The following is a 19,863-nucleotide window of genomic DNA, read 5'->3' as shown; positions in this document are numbered from 1 at the left end:
GGGTACTCTGTTGCTAGACATCTTATCCCCCATCCATAAGATAGGGGATGAGATGTGTGATCACGGGAGTCCTGCAGCGATCAGCCGCCACTCCCCCTCACATAGGCATGAATGACCAGTATCCCAAAACCTGCTCTGCCACTACTAAAGTGGTTGCAGTATTCACACGAGCACCAAGGCCCCTAAAAAGAGCTGATTGGCAGGGGTGCAAGGAGCAGAGCCCAGGCTGATCTAATATAACTGTTCACCCCTATAAATCAATCCACCAGCCAAAGAGAAGTGTTTCTCTGAGTAACCAGAGTTCCCTTTCTTGGCTTTAATGAAGCGTATTAATCTTAGTTTATCTTTTATTATTTCTCCCTTTATTCTGGCTATATGCCCATGACAACCTGTACCTTGTCTCTGGTTACACTCCTCATTGAATGACCAACATGTACCTCTCACCTATGCTTTTTAAAGTTTGTAACATTTCATGACATGTCAAAGATATTCAATAAAAATACATGTATCCTTATCTTATTTTTGCTTTAGAGGATGGGGAAAAGAGGATTCTTCATATGTTAAATTATGTTACAATTTAATAATGCTATAGCATATATTTGGAGTTTTATAGTGGTATGTAAAAATAGCAGATGGGAATGTTTTGTCACATCAGTAGGCTTTTTTGGGTGCATTTCTCCCCTCTATTTCTTACATATACATAATGTTTATGTATACTGCTGTCTAGGGGACAACCAGGCTTAAAGGGGTACTCTGCCCCTAGACATCTTATCCCCCATCTAAAGGATAGGGGATAAGATGTTTGATCGCAGGGGGCCCGCCGCTGGGGACCCGTGATCTTCCTTGCTGCACCTGGAGTTCGTTTAGAGCGTCGGGTGCAGTAGAGCGTCACAGGCACGCCTCCTCAATGCAAGTCTATGAGAGGGGGCTCTAAACTGTGTCAGGAACTGTCCAGAACAGGAGCAAATCCCCAGAGCAAACCTAGACAGTTTCTGACAAAGACAAAGGTGGCAGTAGGGAGCACCAGGTCATACAGCAGCTGATAAGAAAAACTCAAGCCTGTTAGTAGTTACATAGAAGTAATTTACACATTTGAATATCTTTCTGGCAATAATTGATTTGAAAAAAATAAAATGATCAAGAATCACAATATATACCGTGCAGTACCAGAACTTCTACATCAGATTCAGACAGAAGATTCAATATGTTTAATCTGCACAAGAATCACATTTCTGAACTGAGCAGCGGAACTCCCATCAACATCAACGGGAGGCTGCTGCAAGCGGAAACCACTCTTAATTGCCAAGTGAAAATTCCGAGCAGAATCTCTGCAGTGTGAACGGGGCCTAAGAATCTGCATGGCTAGCATTTTAGAAGGCAAAGCATTAAAGGGGTATTCCGGCTTTATACATCTTATCCCCTATCCAAAGGACAGGGGATAAGATGTATGATCATGGGGGTCCCGTCGCTGGGGACCCCTACGATCTCTGTGCAGCCCCCGGCATTCTGTACCAGGCGCTGCCTCTGAGTCAGAGACGTCACGCCACGCCCCCTCCATTCGTGTCGATGAAAGGGGGCCACGCCCCATCCCATAGACATGAATGGAGGGGGCATGACGTCACGAGGGGGTGTAGCCGTGACGGCTCGTCTTGGACACTTAGGCAGCACCCGACACAGAATGTCGGGGGCTGCACAGAGATTGCGGGGGTTCCAGCGGCAGGACCACTGCGATTATACATCTTATCCCCTGTCCTTTGAATAGGGAATAACATGTATAAAGCCAGAATACCCCTTTAAATAATAGTTGAAAAGGAACATAAATTAAAAGCAGCACAACGGGCTATATGCTAGGCTCAGCTACAGTCATGCTGGAATGTGAGGCGGATACTGCAATCTGCCCAATAAAAAGCTAATGTCATGTGTGCCAGAAGACTGTTCATTTGCATATCATTTACATGTTTACTAAGGGGATTGTTTATTCAGAACAAATTTAAAAAAATTCTGAACCCAGCGGTCATTGAAAGACTATTTTATAGGGATCGACCAATATCGTATTTTTAGGACCGATACCGATAATCGGTGGAGGTTAGGGCCGATAGCCAATAACTTATATCGATATTCCGGTATAAGTTATCGGCTATTTATCTCCCCGCGACACCGCTGCAGATCATTGATTTAAAGCGGGCGCTTTAAATCAATGCACTGCAGTGGCTTTTGCGGTGCCATAGGCCGCCGCCGCCTCCCGCTTCTCTCCCCCTACCTGTCAGGGTGGTCCGGACCATCCATCCTTCCTGTAGTGTCCAGCGGCATTCCGGGTGGAGGGTGAACTGGTCCGGGCTGTCCTTCTCCGCGGGGTCCTCTTCTCCACTCCGGGCAGGCTCCGGCCTAGTAATGCAGCACAGACGCCCCTGTGCAGTGACGCCCGTGCGCAGCGACGCACCTGACGTCACGGCGTAGCAGCGTCTATGCAGCGTACTAGGCCGGAGCCTGCCCGGAGTGGAGAAGAGGACCCCGCGGAGAAGGACAGCCCGGACCAGTTCACCCACCACCCGGAATGGGGGGGGCGGTTGCGGTGTGGGTGCGGCATTATCGGCAAGGTAATTGCCGATACCGATAATGCCCAAAATCGTGATTATCGGCCGATAATATCGGCCATACCGATAATCGGTCGATCCCTACTATTTTATGCCACTGGATGTACCCTGGAATGCTGCCACCACGTGTGAGCATCTGATCACCTGCATGAGCTTCCGGGACAGTTCATTAGTGAGAAACTCCTCTTCCTTCTCATAGTTCACGGCAAGGGTCTCCTTCTCCTTCTGCAAGGCTTGGATCTTCTTAAATAAAGTGTTGCTGATGAATTCTTCCTCTTGTTCAGCCCTCGCTTGCTGTAAGGAACAGAGAGGTTTTAACGTGGGACATAAAGAAACAATATCAGCACAAAGCAGAGTTTATCGCAATATATAGTCACAAGGTGAAAGGTTACGTGTACATCTGATTTTCCATATAGTGAAGATATTACCTTATTACAGAAAAATTGTGTGTGTGAGAGAGAGTGTTTCTAATGGGTATTATACTGTGACATACAAGCAGCAGCTTTAATGAGGACATTATACAGTAGTAATATACAGTCCTGTTCTGAATCCAGCATTAGGGTGCTCCCCTCCTCACCCACCCCCCCCCCATTCACTCTCTACAGACTTGGCAGAAGCTGTAGACCCCTCTCCTCTGACTCAGGGCTTCAGCTTTTGCCAGTGAATTCAGAGTGGCAAACCTGGGGGCCTCCATGACGCACCTAATTGGCACAGATATGCATTAGCATATTTAAAGTTTACATGGCATGCATCTTATTGTTGCACTTTAAATAAAATTTGCACGAATAGAAAAAAAAAAAAAAAAAAAAAGGTTAGGCTATGTTCCCATTAGCATTATGGAGCTCCGTTACAAATGCTGATAACAGGGCCGAGATGGAGGTTGTGACCGCGGATAACAGAACCACACAGGTCCCATTCACATTAAATTGTCCTTTGAGATTCTGTTAGATTGGCGTGAATTTGCATCATTTTAGAGGGAAAAAAAAAATCTCACGTGCAGGATTTCGTTCTCTGCTAAATTCCTGTTATTTCAACGTAATCAGTGAATGAAGCTCTGAACGCTAATGTGAACAGTCATATATATGTGTGTGTGTCTAATTTATGGCTGAATACACTTTGCTTCAGAAAGCCACAATCAACTTTTCTGTCTAGAGATCAGGAGGGAATCTGTGATGTTTATATCCTAAGTCCTGAACTACAGCGGTCCCTCAAGTTACAATATTAATTGGTTCCAGGACGACCATTGTATGTTGAAACCATTGTATGTTGAGACCATTACTCTATGGAAACCTGGTAATTGGTTCTGAAGCCACCAAAATGTCATCCGAAAATAGGAAAAGGTGAGGATTAAAGAAAAATAAATATATAACTAATACAGATAAAGCAAATCCTTACATATAAAAGTAAGAAAGATCTGCTGGGAGCTGTAAATCACTGTCTATGTCAGTGTTTCCCACCCAGGGTGCCTCCAGCTGTTACAAAACTACAACTCCCAGCATGCCCGGACAGCCGTTGGCTGTCCGGGCATGCTGGGAGTTGTAGTTTTGCAACAGCTGGAGACACTCTGGTTGGGAAACCATGTTTATGTAGAGGACAGGAGCTTCTTTAGGGTCCTATACAGTACACACAGTGTCCCAAATGGAGACGCCCTTACTTGGTGTCCAAAGGAGCAGCTAACCCTGGCACAGGTAAGGAGTAGTACAGAACTTGTAGTTCCTCCCTGTACTGTAGGGGGCGCTACCAGACAGCCAGTCAGTGCATGTACTTCAGTAATACAGGTGATTTACCAGTAAAATGTCCATTCTGATTGGTCAGTACCTCCAGTTGTGACAGGTATCACAGATCTGTACTGTCCGTAGCATTGTATGTTGAGTCTGGTTTCAAGTTACAAAGGTCCAGAAAAAAACATTGTATGTTGAAACTATTGTATGTTGAAACTATTGTAAGTTGAGGGATCACTGTACTGTGCTGAGTGACTTCTATTAGAATACCATTACCCAACAACATCCAAGCAAATAGAAGGAGTCCGCACCAAACTGCTCCAGGTTCCTGCAGGTGACCTACCGGCTAGCCAATGCTGGTTCAATAGTCCCAAGTGTAGCATGTGGTCACAGCACAGAAGACCAGAGATCCGCATTATAAGAGGCTCAGGGATTTATTATGCACCACAAAACGCTTGATAAAGGCACTTAGCTGAAAAGTTGCACTTGTAGACTTTGTGGTGCATAATAAATCCCTGAGCCTCTTCTAATCCGGACCTCTGGTCTTCTGTGCTGTGACCACATGCTACACTTGGAACATATTACCCAACAACAGTTACATATTACTGCAAAGCCTTGAAGACATGTATTACCACTCCTAATTACAACAAACCTATTAAATATTAACCGTGCCATGTCAATCCCTCCATTTCATGTCCTTCCCTCTTAATATAGTGCCAGGGCATGAGAGAAACATACAAAAACAACTAAAATTACCTAAAAGTGGTTGTTCATTCTAAAATACCTCTTGTTCTTTCTTTTCAATCTCAAAACATAAAAACACTAATCAGGGCAGAATATAAAAAGTTTGTATATTGGCCAGATTTGAAATATCACATACTGCACGTACCATTGGATGGAGCTACTACATACTGTTCAATACTGGAGAGTATTGGAAAGAGACGGCACTCACCATACTGTAGTAGACTATTTCGGCAGTCAGTGCATCATAAACATCGGCAGGCAGAGGCTGTGAGGACGGGTGGTGAGCGGGACAGACTGTTTCACGTGACAAGCGCATTTTCTCTAGCAGACATTGGCGAATGAAAGCACACTTGTCACATGAAAGTCTGTCCCGCTCACCACCCGTCCTCACAGCCTCTGCCTGCCGATGTTTATGATGCGCCGACTGCCGAAATAAAGAGTCTACTACAGTATGGTGAGTGCCGTCTCTTTCCAATAATCTCAGTATTAGTCTTCAGTCTTTCTTAGACAGTGCACCACCGCTCTTCATAGTAGGTGCTGATCCATTCAGTGGTTATTGAAGGCAAAGCCTGTCTACATACCTAGTGGTGCAAGTGCCGAAGCTACCTACTCTCTGTATATACAACATACATACTGTAACCTACTCTCTGTATACATACATACTGTAACCTACTCTCTGTATACATACATACATACTGCAACCTACTCTCTGTATACATACATACTGCAACCTACTCTCTGTATACATACATACTGCAACCTACTCTCTGTATACATACATACATACTGCAACCTACTCTCTGTATACATACATACATACTGCAACCTACTCTCTGTATACATACATACATACTGCAACCTACTCTCTGTATACATACATACTGCAACCTACTCTCTGTATACATACATACTGCAACCTACTCTCTGTATACATACATACTGCAACCTACTCTCTGTATACATACATACTGCAACCTACTCTCTGTATACATACATACTGCAACCTACTCTCTGTATACATACTGCAACCTACTCTCTGTATACATACTGCAACCTACTCTCTGTATACATACATTCTGCAACCTACTCTCTGTATACATACATACTGCAGACCTACTCTCTGTATACATACATACTGTGGACCTACTCTCTGTATACATACTGCAACCTACTCTCTGTATACATACATAGTGTAACCTACTCTCTGTATACATACATACTGCAACCTACTCTCTGTATACATACATACTGCAACCTACTCTCTGTATACATACATATTGCAACTTACTCTCTGTATACATACATACTGCAACCTACTCTCTGTATAAATACATACTGCAACCTACTCTCTGTATAAATACATACTGCAACCTACTCTCTGTATACATACTGCAACCTACTCTCTGTATACATACTGCAACCTACTCTCTGTATACATACTGCAACCTACTCTCTGTATACATACATACTGCGGCCCTACTCTCTGTATACATACATACTGCGGACCTACTCTCTGTATACATACATACTGTGGACCTACTCTGTATACATACTGCAACCTACTATCTGTATACATACTGCAACCTTCTCTCTGTCTACATACATAGTGTAACCTACTCTCTGTATACATACATATTGAAACCTACTCTCTGTATACATACATACTGCAACCTACTCTCTGTATAAATACATACTGCAACCTACTCTCTGTATACATACTGCAACCTACTCTCTGTATACATACATTCTGCGGACCTACTCTCTGTATACATACTGCAACCTACTCTCTGTATACATACATAGTGTAACCTACTCTCTGTATACATACATACTGCAACCTACTCTCTGTATACATACATACTGCAACCTACTCTCTGTATACATACATACATACTGCAACCTACTCTCTGTATACATACATACTGCAACCTACTCTCTGTATACATACATATTGCAACTTACTCTCTGTATACATACATACTGCAACCTACTCTCTGTATAAATACATACTGCAACCTACTCTCTGTATACATACTGCAACCTACTCTCTGTATACATACTGCAACCTACTCTCTGTATACATACTGCAACCTACTCTCTGTATACATACATTCTGCAACCTACTCTCTGTATACATACATTCTGCAACCTACTCTCTGTATACATACATACTGCGGCCCTACTCTCTGTATACATACATACTGCGGACCTACTCTCTGTATACATACATACTGTGGACCTACTCTGTATACATACTGCAACCTACTATCTGTATACATACTGCAACCTTCTCTCTGTATACATACATAGTGTAACCTACTCTCTGTATACATACATATTGAAACCTACTCTCTGTATACATACTGCAACCTACTCTCTGTATAAATACATACTGCAACCTACTCTCTGTATACATACTGCAACCTACTCTCTGTATACATACATTCTGCGGACCTACTCTCTGTATACATACATACTGCGGACCTACTCTCTGTATACATACTGCGGACCTACTCCCTGTATACATACTGTGGACCTACTCTCTGTATACATACTGTGGACCTACTCTCTGCATACATACTGTGGACCTACTCTCTGCATACATACTGCGGACCTACTCTCTGTATAAATACATACTGCAACCTACTCTCTGTATACATACTGCGGACCTACTCCCTGTATACATACTGTGGACCTACTCTCTGTAAACATACTGTGGACCTACTCTCTGTATACATACCGTGGACCTACTCTCTGTATACATACCGTGGACCTACTCTGTATACATACCGTGGACCTACTCTCTGTATACATACTGTGGAGTGGACCTACTCTCTGTATACATACTGTGGACCTACTCTCTGTATACATACTGTGGACCTACTCTGTATACATACTGTGGACCTACTCTGTATACATACTGTGGACCTACTCTGTATACATACTGTGGACCTACTCTGTATACATACTGTGGACCTACTCTGTATACATACTGTGGACCTACTCTGTATACATACTGTGGACCTACTCTGTATACATACTGTGGACCTACTCTGTATACATACTGTGGACCTACTCTGTATACATACTGTGGACCTACTCTGTATACATACTGTGGACCTACTCTGTATACATACTGTGGACCTACTCTGTATACATACTGTGGACCTACTCTGTATACATACTGTGGAGTGGACCTACTCTGTATACATACTGTGGACCTACTCTCTATACATACTGTGGAGTGGACCTACTCTCTGTATACATACTGTGGACCTACTCTCTGTATACATACTGTGGACCTACTCTCTGTATACATACTGTGGACCTACTCTGTATACATACTGTGGAGTGGACCTACTCTCTGTATACATACTGTGGACCTACTCTCTGTATACATACTGTGGACCTAAATTAGAAAAAAAAAATGTACAGGAAAGACAGATACACTTATTTTTATCCATTTCTTTGTTTGGCTTAGAAATATGCACCAAGAATTTGTGTGACTTCAGCCTAGACATAGCAAATGACCATGAGAGTATCTGGGAAACATGTTTACCACAAGCCCTGCTCTGAATAAGGGTGTGGAGCTTCTGTCAAATCCAATTCATGAGCTCACCACAGAAATTTATGGAAAGGCGTAGGGAATAAGAAGCAATAACAAGGTATAAACATGGTCTAACAAGATGATGCATAAAACAAGACTATAAAGTGCTTTAAGGAAATCATTTAACAAGGCAGACCTGGCAGTACTATTATGCAGAACCCACTGAAGTATAAATTTATTGCAACTGGATATCACAAAATTATATCTCAAGATGGTGCCAGCGTTGGGAAAAAGGTAAACCAGAAGGCAAGCTGTACTGAGACAAATCAGATTCCCCTGAAAAAGACAACATATCTGGAAGATATCATGACAAGCTGCCCCATGTACATAGTGCACACCCGAGTATACATAAAAAGAATGGTGATGCCGCCAAATTAAAGGGGCTGCCTTAAGGCAACACCTTTCCTGATTAAAGCTAGCCAAGCAATGAGCAGATCAGCGCAGGTCTAGCTTCGGAAACCCCTGGTGATGATGTTGTGACCCAGGGGAAACGGGAGTATTACATGCCGGCCATTAAAATATATGTAAGAAATGGTGGATCTGCTGAAGCCCATCTTTATTATAGCAACAGAGCAGGGGACCTCTACTGCATGAGGTTCATTTGTCTGAACAAGGTACATTAAAATAATTTGGGTTCATGAGACCTTTAGCCCAAAGAAAATCGAGCACTCTCCTACAGCTCACACCTGCATACTCCAAACCCCCTGCGCTTGGGCTGGCGGCAGCGTCCCCGGACCGAAATGTAGATACACAGCGCAGAGCGTGCAGTATCAGGAACTCTTTATTGATGGGTCATAGGAAATACAAAGGACATAACTCCTTTGGCATTATATCCTTTCTATTTCCTATGATCCGTCAATAAAGAGTTTCTGATTTACTGTGTGCTCTGCGCTGTACATTCTTTTCTGTGTACCCTCTCCAAAGTACAGGAAAAAAAATCCCAAAAGAATTCCAAAATTATAAAAAATAAGCACATTTCTAGAGACATATGCTGCCACACCACAGGAAAAATATGTATTTTTCCCAGTCAATTCTCATACATAGATTTTGATTATTACAATTGTTGCGATGGTTGTTACCAGCACCTATGACAATTTCACACTGCATCACTTTTGTTCTCTTTTTATTATTTTCACACTATCATACTTCAAACTGTAAAAGCAGCATGAAAGCCATCTTGACCCTTGTTGTGCATTCACACCAAGTGGTTGGATGAGCCTGGGACACCTACAGGGTGTATCTGTCAAGGATCCAGATTTTACAGCATAAAACAAGATGCAGAAGTGCTTCGATTGTGTGTACACACGAGGCAGCAGTGTCAAGTATATGCTATAAATAAACAATCCTTTTTAGTTTAGTTGCGGCACTGTTTACTGTACATCACATGAAGAGGAAGGCTGCCAGTGCCCGCTGTCACATTGCGCTTCCCAAAAAAACTGAATCCGAAGTAAATGCATGTGACCTAATTTAATCTGGAACAGGTTAGTGTGCAAAAACAAACATTACATTAAATCTCCTGGGGCAAAGTCTCACCAGGCAAGCTCCGACCAAAGTATTCTTATCAACAGGCGTAGGAGGGGGAAGGCAGAGAGAAGACTGCTTACATACATTTGGCTTGGTTCACATCATGTTAAAGGGGTACTCCGGTGGAAAACTATTTTTCATATCTACTGGTGCCAGAAAGTTAAACAGATTTGTAAATTACTTTTATAAAAAGAAAAAATCCTTGCAGTACTTACCAGCCCAGCTGATGTATTCTATACATATACATAAGAGGAGGTTGTGTAGTTCTTTTCTGGCTGACCACAGTGCTCTCTGCTGACATCTCTGTCCTGTTAGGAACTGTCCAGAGTAGGAGCAAATCCCCATAGCAAACCCATCCTGCTCCGGACAGTTCCTGAAATGGACAGAGGTGTCAGCAGAGAGGACTGTGGTCAGACTGAAAAGAACTCCACTTCCTCTGTAGCATACAGCAGCTGATAAGTACTGGAAGGATTAAGAATTTGTAAATTGGATTAGGGAGGAGGATGAAGGAGATCTCCTGCGAAAACGAACATTCTGTGGACAGGGAATAAGCAGCTGATTCGGAGGGCCGACCACTGGTCACCGCAATCAGCTACTTGTGGATAGGTGATAAGTAAATTTTCACCGGAGTTCTCCTTTTAAGGGGTACTCGCGAGGAAAAAGCCCTGCTCCCACATCAACTGGTGCGAAAAAGTTATACAGATTTGTAAATAATGTTCATATAAAAATCCTAAATCTAGAGCAGCTATATATATATATATATGCTCCAGAGGAAGTTGTGTAGTCCTTTATAGTCTGATCACAGTGCTCTCTGCTGACACCTCGGCCCCTGTCAGGATAGTCAGTTTTGTGAGTCCAGTCTGTCACATGGAGCCTGACAGCATTGGACTTCCGATAGTTGCAGGAAGGAGCCGCTAAAAGATTTTGTGATTTGGGTCACCTCTTTGCAACATCGGCTTTCGGAGACTGAAGATGCAAATATCCATCATGATAATAGATATCTATATGTATGTGAAGGTGGGAAAGTGGTTGACCAACTAGCTCATCTATTAGGAAAATTATCATAAACAATTACTTGTTTCAGTTCTACAGGACCCCAAAAGTTCTGGAACAGAAAAGAATTTTAAAGGGCAAGTATAGAGCTAAGTGTTTTTTTAGCTACTGTAAAACACCTTCACAACCAGTACAGTATAGTTGCTTCTGTGTATTCACCTATGATGGAACTAAGTGGGCAAACGGTTTGGCTCTATCCTGCCCTTTCACTTTGGTCATTAATAAGTAAGAGCCAATGCTAATTTTAGCCAACACAAAGTACTCAGACATCAGAGTCTTTACAGTGTAACTCTGGAAGCTGTAACAAAAGCATTAACATCCCAATCCTAAGTCATAGGAACACAATACAAAGTAAACTTGAAAATAAAAGTATCCCAGAGTCTTCAATGCAGATTTTCCCAGAAAATGTACAACAAATTCCAACAAATTCTGCAGATTTACTTTGAAGTAGGGATCGACCGATTATCGGTATGGCCGATATTATCGGCCGATAATCACAATTTTGGGCATTATCGGTATCGGCAATTACCTTGCCGATAAGCCGATAATGCCCCGTACCGTGACCCCCCCCCCCCCAACCCGCCGCACCGCGACCGCCCCCCCCGACCCACCACACCGCGTCGCACCCCCCACCGTAGTGCTGGGCGGTATACCGGTATAAACCGGATACCGGGTTTTTTTTCTCCCACGGTATGGAATTTTTGCCCATACCGCTATACCGGTCGGGCCCCTCCTCCACCCTCCGAGTCAATAAAAAAAAAATTAAACTTACCCGTAATGGGGGTGGTCCGGGCCATCCATCCTTCCTGTAGTTTCCGGCGGCATTCCGGGTGGAGGGTGAACCGGTCAGGGCTGTCCTTCTCCGGGGGTCCTCTTCTCCACTCCGGGCAGGCTCTGGCCTAGTACGCTGCATAGACGCGGCTACGCCGTGACGTCAGGTGCGTCGCTGCGCAGCGGCGTCTATGCAGCGTTACTAGGCCGGAGCCTGCCTGGAGTGGAGAAGAGGACCCCCGGAGAAGGGCACCCCGGACCGGTTCACCCTCCACTCGGAATGCCGCCGGACACTACAGGAAGGATGGATGGCCCGGATGACCCTCCCCAGACGGTCCCTGCAGCAACTGGGAAGGTTCTGGGATGGACAGGGGTCTGTATAATATACTATACCTACAGTAGGCCCTCCAGCTGTTGCAAAAACTACAACGGTCCCTGCAGCAACTGGGAAGGTTCTGGGATGGACAGGGGTCTGTATAATATACTATACCTACAGTAGGCCCTCCAGCTGTTGCAAAAACTACAACTCCCAGCATGCCCGGACAGCCAACGGCTGTCCGGGCATGCTGGGAGTAGTAGTTTTGCAACAGCTGGAGGCACCCCTAGGTGCGGCGGGGGGAGCGGTGGCGGTGATAGGTCTCAGGACCCCCGGACAGGTAAGGGGAGAGAAGCGGGTGGCGGCGGCAGCCTATGGCACCGCAAAAGCCACTGCAGTGCATTGATTTAAAGCGCCCGCTTTAAATCAATGATCTGCAGCGGTGTCGCAGGGGGATAAATAGCCGATAACTTATACCGGAATATCGGTATAAGTTATCGGCTATCGGCCCTAACCTCCACCGGGTATCTGTATCGGCCCTAAAAAAAACGATATCGGTCGATCCCTACTTTGAAGGGATGAAATCAGCCACAGAAACTGACTTGCTCTGGATTCTAACATCTGCACCCAAAGTCAATTTTTGTTTGGAAATCTTCTGCAGCAAGTGGGTGAGATAAGTAAAATCAATCACATGTCTGGATATGTGATCCTGTGTTGATTTTACCTGCACACAGACACTGTAACAAATCTGCAGCGAATCTGCTACATGTGAATTCATGCTTAAAGGGGTGCTCCAGTGAAAAACTTTTTTTTTTTATTTGTACATTACTTCTATTTAAAAATCTTAATCCTTCCAGTACTTAACTGCTGTATGCTACACAGGAAGTTTTTTTTATTTTTATTTTTTTTTATTTTTTTTTCCTTGTCTGACCACAGTGCTCTCTGCTGACCATTTTAGGAACTGTCCAAAGCAGGATAGGTTTTCTATGGGGATTTTCTCCTGCTCTGGACAGTTCCTGACATGGACAGAGGTGTCAGCAGAGAGCACTGTGGTCAGGCAGAAAAGAAATTAAAAAAGAAATGAACTTCCTCTGTAGTATACAGCAGATAAGTACTGTAATGATTACGATTTTTAAATAGAAGTAATATACACATCTGTTTAACTTTCTGGCACCAATTGATTAAATAAAATGTTTTTTTTTATTGTTAACCTCTTAAGGACTCAGGGCGTACGCCCTGAGCCTGGTTCCGGTGTTTAAAACGGGGTCACCCGCATCACACTGGGCTAACAGCGAGCGGCACCGATCGTTGTGCCGCGCACTTTTAACCCTTCAGACACGGTGATCAAAGTTGACCGCCGCGTCTGAAAGTGAAAGTAAACGCTTCCAGGTAGCTCAGTCGGGCTGATCGGGACATCACGATAAAATCACGATGTCCCGATCAGCTAGGACGCGAGCGGAGACCCCCTTACCTTGCTCTGTTGCGTTCAATCTGGGTTTGAATGCTACAAGCCTGAGCTACAGGCTTGAGCAATCGAGCCCCTATCTCACTGATCCATGCAAAGCTATGGCTTTGCAGGGATCAGCATAATAGATCAGTGTGTGCAGTGCTATAGGTCCCTATGGGAGCTATAGCACTGCAAAAAAAAAGTGTAAAAAAAAAGTTAAAGGTCATTTAACCCCTTCCCTAATAAAAGTTTGAATCACCCCCCCTCTTTTTCCTATAAAAAAAAAAAAAACTGTGTAAATAAAAATAAACACGTGGTATAGCCACGTGCGGAAATGTCCGAACTATAAAAATATAGCATTAATTAAATCGCATGGTCAATGGCGTACGGGCAAAAAAAAAAATTCAAAGTCCAAAATTTTTGGTCACTTTTTATATCATGAAAAAATGAATAAAAAGCGATCAAAAAATCAGATCAATATAAAAATGGTAGCGATAAAAACTTCAGAACACGGCGCAAAAAATTAGTCCTCATACCGGCCCGTACGCGGAAAAATAAAGTTATAGAGGTTAGAAGATGAGAATTTTTTACATATAAATTTTCCTGCATGTAGTGATGATTTTTTTCCCAAGTACGACAATATCCAACCTATATAAGTAGGGTATCATTTTAACCGTATGGACCTACAGAATAAAGAGAAGGTGTCATTTTTACTGAAAAATGCACTGCGTAGAAACGGAAGCCCCCAAAAGTTACAAAATGAAATTGTTTTGTCAATTTTGTCACACAATGAATTTTTTTTCCGTTTCGCCGTGGATTTTTGGGTAAAATGACTAATGTCACTGCAAAGTAGAATTGGTGGCGCAAAAAATAAGCCATCATATGGAATTTTATGTGCAAAATTGAAAGCGTTATGATTTTTAGAAGGTGATGAGGAAAAAATGAAAATGCAAAAACGAAAAACGCCGAGTCCTTAAGGGGTTATTATATAACACATATGACATTCTTCCACAGTTTCCTCCACTGCTGGCTCAGTCTTTACTTTTCAGTTATCCCTGAGCTTTCATGGGTGAAGTTTAATATCTAGGTCACCTCTCTTAGGTTGGGTTCCCATTACGTTTTCCCCCATACGGGAGCGCATATGGCAGGGGAGAGCTAAAAACTTGCGCTCCCGTATGTAATTAATTTAAATGAGCTGACTGCAGTGAAACGTTCGGTCCGGTCGGCTCATTTTTGCCCCGTATGCACTTTTACAACCGGACCTAAAACCGTGGTTGAACGTTTCACTGCAGTCGGCTCATTGAAATGAATTACATACGGGAGCAGACGCCGCTGGAGCCTGCAGGAGCACACACCAGGAAAGGTAAATATGAAAGCCGAGGATGGAGCAACTATTGCAGGGCAAGAGTTTATCTGGGTATACACCCACCCTCATTTTAGCAAGGATATTTGGATAAAAAACCTTTTTTTACCAAAATTTCCTTGGAAAAAAGAGGGTGTGTGGTATACCCTGAAAAATACGGCAATTCACATTATTATAAAAAGATAAAATAAATGTCACACTTTTTTTTCACTATTTTTAGTTCTCATTGGGAACTATGCCATAGATCAGGGTTATCGTCCCACCTTTACTACGGTTTGTCACACCTATACTGCAGCCAGTCATGGCAAACGGGAGGCACAGAGCGCGGTAAGGGACCTCTGGCCGTTCTCAGATGATCGGGACACTGCGATTTCATCAGTGATCCTTATCAGCATCCCTGAGCTACTCAGCAGCTCATTTCAGGGCTTTTAGATGCCGCAATCAACTCTGATCGGTGATGTTCGGCATCAGCCTCAGGTCCCACTATGACACCCACGCAGCTGCTGAGCGCACTGCATAGGTAGCGTGCACAGGGCACCTACGTGATACCTGCCGACGGGGTCTCACGGGCAGGTATTGGATTAGTTATTGGGGACATTTGCAAGAGAACCAGTATCGGTACATCCCTAGTGATCAGTATTGATAATGGCATCTTAAGGGTTAATGACGGACATCAGCGAGTTCACTAGGTCCTTAGCTGCTGATAGAAGCCAGGACTCCTTGTGCACGAAGCGAGCACAGCTCCTGTGCTCACTACATGTACAGGACATAAATGTACATCCTATAAATGTACAAGCCATTTTAGCAGGTATTGACCAGGTTAGTGTTGCATGGAGGTTATGTGCTAGTTTCTGTGCTTCCAAAGCCAATTAAAATGTTCTAAGAATAGAATTGCCTAAAATTAATAAATGTAGTCATAGTCACCTTACGAATCCCTAAAACTTCCATTCGGACCCTTTGCAGGTACCACTGATCTTTGCATTTCCTTGTCCACAGTAAAGTTGACATGTCAATTCTTCAGCCAATCACGGTGACCCCCTAGAGCCAATGATGGGCTGCAGAGGTCATCACATGCATATGCTGAGAGTGATCAGGATTTAGACAAAACATCAGGACCTGGAAGGGACCTAGACTTTAAAAGTTATAGAATGTAAAGAATGTAAAATAATGAAATGCAGTGTTTTATTACAAAGGTTGTTGTATGGTGTCAGTGACAAATGACAGAACATTCTTGTTTCCATCCAATGGCTGAAAACCAAAGCAGTTCTAGTCCTTCTGTCAGTCAAGAAGTCGAAACAGATGAGTAGATATACAACGCTATAGTTTAACTCGCAGAGCATTGGCTAGACTGGATACAAATATTCTGATAGTAGCTTAAAGGGCAGCTATCCATCATTTAGGAGAACATTTCATGCAGGGACGGAGGGCCTGCTCTTCATCCATTCCAATTCCATATAATTGGGTGAGCAGAGCTAATGGACTCGGTGTCCAACATTGTTCTGTGCCAAGCGAGAATGATTCATGTTTGGGAGGAAGGGAGCCAATGCACGGCAGAACCTCAGCCATTTACCTTTATAATTTATAGTGCCTGATTGTAAAAGCATTTAACAAATTACTCAACATCTTGGTGTTTAGGTATTTTAGTGACTATGTAGATCGAGCAGGTGTACTTAATGGGGAGGGGACACAATACTGGCCTAAACTGAGGTTCTGAATGAAGTTAGGCTGCGCTGTCTAACTGTATCTTAAAAGGGGTTACCCTTTAATCTGAGATCTGCCGTGGCGTTCAGGCGTACATCTAGCTCCTGAGTCCCTAGGCAGAGACCTGATTTTTGTATTACACGGCTGCATGATAGACTCAACAGCTGTCTGTCCTGGTTCATGCTGGACGGTCAGAGAAGAGGCACCCCTCTATGACAACCATAAGCCCTAATAGGCTTGTAGATGGGTTGTCATGATGGGACCCCTTTAACAATCAGGCTTGGGGCGTTAGAAACTAGCAATTTCCTTTAGTTTTTCTTTTCCTTATCAAATAGCAATGATTAATAATTTGTCAGTGTAGCTATATGTTTTTTTTTTTTTTTTTGTAGGACTAGTTTGGGAGTACATTTTTGGGAGCAAATCACCACCCAGTATAAATTACCAAGTTACCTTGATTCTATGTTTTACTTCTTTCGATAATGAAAAATATTTGTCCGAATTGTTGCATTCTAAAAGCCATAAATTTTATATTTTTCTGTCAGAGCAGTCATATGTAGTTACATCAAATATCAAAAATAATGCCAGCGTGCAAACACTGGCACGCTGGTCACTGATTGTGTTCAGGGGACCAAACTGACCTCAATTGGGTTGGTTGGGTTTTTGTCATGGAATCCAGCATCATGCTAACCATCCAACAGAGATTAACCTAAGTGGTGAGTTTAAAGGAGATCTGCAGCCATAGACACTACATGTATCTCTATGCGCCCACTACATGTATCTCTATGCGCCCACTACATGTATCTCTATGCGCCCACTACACGTATCTCTATGCGCCCACTACATGTATCTCTATGCGCCCACTACATGTATCTCTATGGGAGAGAGTGTTCGTGCATCTCTGCCTCATCCATAGAGCTGTTTACACACATTAGCCAAGCAGAGTCACAGCAATGCTGCGTCCCTGTACGGAAGATCGCTAGGGGGGGGGGTTCCCAGCAGTCCTACAGATATGGGATAAGTCATCTAAGACTGCAACTCCATTAAAAGGAGAACACAGGAGAATAGAGCCCTGAACAATATGGCCAGACGAATAAGCAACAAGAAACAAATGCAGTAAATGACCCCCTCTTTGAGACTTACCTTACATCTAGACCACAGTTCTTAAGATGTTTCCGTTCAATAAAACACTGGACTTTTCCAATGAGCGGACCAACCCTTACATTTTTAATGCAATATTGGGCAGTCATGTGAAACAGGTTTCATCATAATAAGTTAATAAAATTAACTATTTTCTTGCTTTACCAGAAAAAAAAAAAAAAAAAAAAGTCACCAACAAAACTACAAGTCTGATTACATCACTACTGTCAGGAGTATTACGGCAAAGCTTTACCGCGGCACAGTTAATAACATTACACCACAGGACTGCAGAAATACATAAAGAGGTACTCCACTAGCCAGCGTTCGGAACTAAATGTTCTGAATGCTGTTTTCGCGCTGCGGGGGTCGGCCACGCCCCCTTGTGATGTCATGTTCACACACCCTCAATGCATGTCTATGGGAGGGTGGGTGTCGGACGCCACGCCCCCTCCCATAGACTCGCATTGAGGGGGCATGGCCATTATGTCACAAGGGGGTGTGGCCGACCCCCGCAGCACAAAAAGAGCTTTCAGAACATTTAGTTCCGAATGCTGGCTAGTGTAGTACCCCTTTAAAGGGGTTGTCAGACATATGAAAAAAATGTATTATTGGTTTTGAAAGTGACAAATACAAGTATTGGTGGACCTTATCAGTTAAAACTGTACATCAAATGCCTACAGAGCTTCCACTCATATCTGTATAAAGATACTAGCAGCGACTTGCAGGGGGCTGGCAGTGTGGCTTAGTTTGATAGAATAGCCTCCTTCTGTGTCAGTAGTGAAAGAAACGGGGGCTTATCTAGTTGTTGAACTGAGCTACACAGCTGCACCCTCTAAAAAACTGTGAGGGACGAGTGGTCCCACAGATGTATGGAGCAGTAGTATGCATATCTGACAACCGTTATATACAACTATCATGCAGACATGCAGGGGGGGGGGGGCGCAAGGTCTGGGTCTAACAAGTGGCTGGAGTTTCACCGGCTAGACCAGTGTTTCCCAACCAGGGTGCATGCTTGGGAGTTGCAGTTATGAAACTGCTGGAGGCACCCTGGTTGGGAAACACTGGGCCAGACCCCTACTGATTTTATGTTATTGGCTGTAGCACCTGAAGCCATGACTGCACATACTTTTTAGGAAAACTATAGCTGGAACATCCCTTTCAAACACCAGTTTAAGAAATGTACAGCATGCACAGATGTGAATCTAACAGGTGCTTTTATCTGAAGCTTTACCTTCCAGCTTTAAGCTGCACCTTATGCTGATAATATATACTGTAGAAAGATGAAGTGAACTTAAATACCCAGGAATAGCTGAGCAAATCCATCCGCAGACTATGTGTCTCCAGAACAAGCAGCTAAACCCCCATTAAAGATTCCCCAGTAAGTCATGCATTAGGACCATTACCAATATATACAGATATGTTCCTTTATTACACAGATCTCTTGACTAAACCTGTATTCATCCAGTTATTACTCAAATAACATCTATTCATTATAATCCTATATAATTATACAGGATCGGGCCACCACAGGGAAGCCTCAACAGGTTTATCTGGGATTTCAGCAGATAAAGGAATCGCTTAGGGAGACATACAAATATAACAACGTGTCATTACAATACTTCTTTACAATGTTTTCAACAAGAAATTAAACATACTATACAATCTTCCTTCTAGCGGTGTTCCTGCGCAACTGGAGTTTTATCTTGATAAATTCAAGATCCTAACATACGTATATTAATGCAACAACACATACTTATCAATACCCTAGTGACACCTATCAGTGATACAACTAGAGATGGAAAATCTACCGAAATTTTGAAGCCGCAGAAGAAAAACTTTTTTTTTCCCCCCGGAAAAATTGAAAAGGATGCAGAGCAGAGTAGTT

General features: G+C 43.2%; 1 protein-coding gene across 1 annotated transcript in view; it reads right to left on the bottom strand.

Moving 5' to 3' along the window:
• The window catches only part of CCDC6 (coiled-coil domain containing 6), a 77,829-nt gene that overhangs the window by 34,274 nt on the left and 23,692 nt on the right, over nucleotides 1-19,863 (bottom strand). The window contains exon 2 of the mRNA XM_056529922.1: nucleotides 2,739-2,888. Coding sequence (XP_056385897.1) covers nucleotides 2,739-2,888 — 150 coding nt within the window. The remainder of the gene's footprint in view (nucleotides 1-2,738; nucleotides 2,889-19,863) is intronic.

Source organism: Hyla sarda, chromosome 7 (genome assembly GCF_029499605.1).
Source record: "Hyla sarda isolate aHylSar1 chromosome 7, aHylSar1.hap1, whole genome shotgun sequence".
In the NCBI taxonomy this organism is placed as follows: Eukaryota; Metazoa; Chordata; class Amphibia; order Anura; family Hylidae; genus Hyla; species Hyla sarda.
Note: the sequence above shows the minus strand (reverse complement) of the source record. Positions and strands in the feature narration are given on the sequence as shown.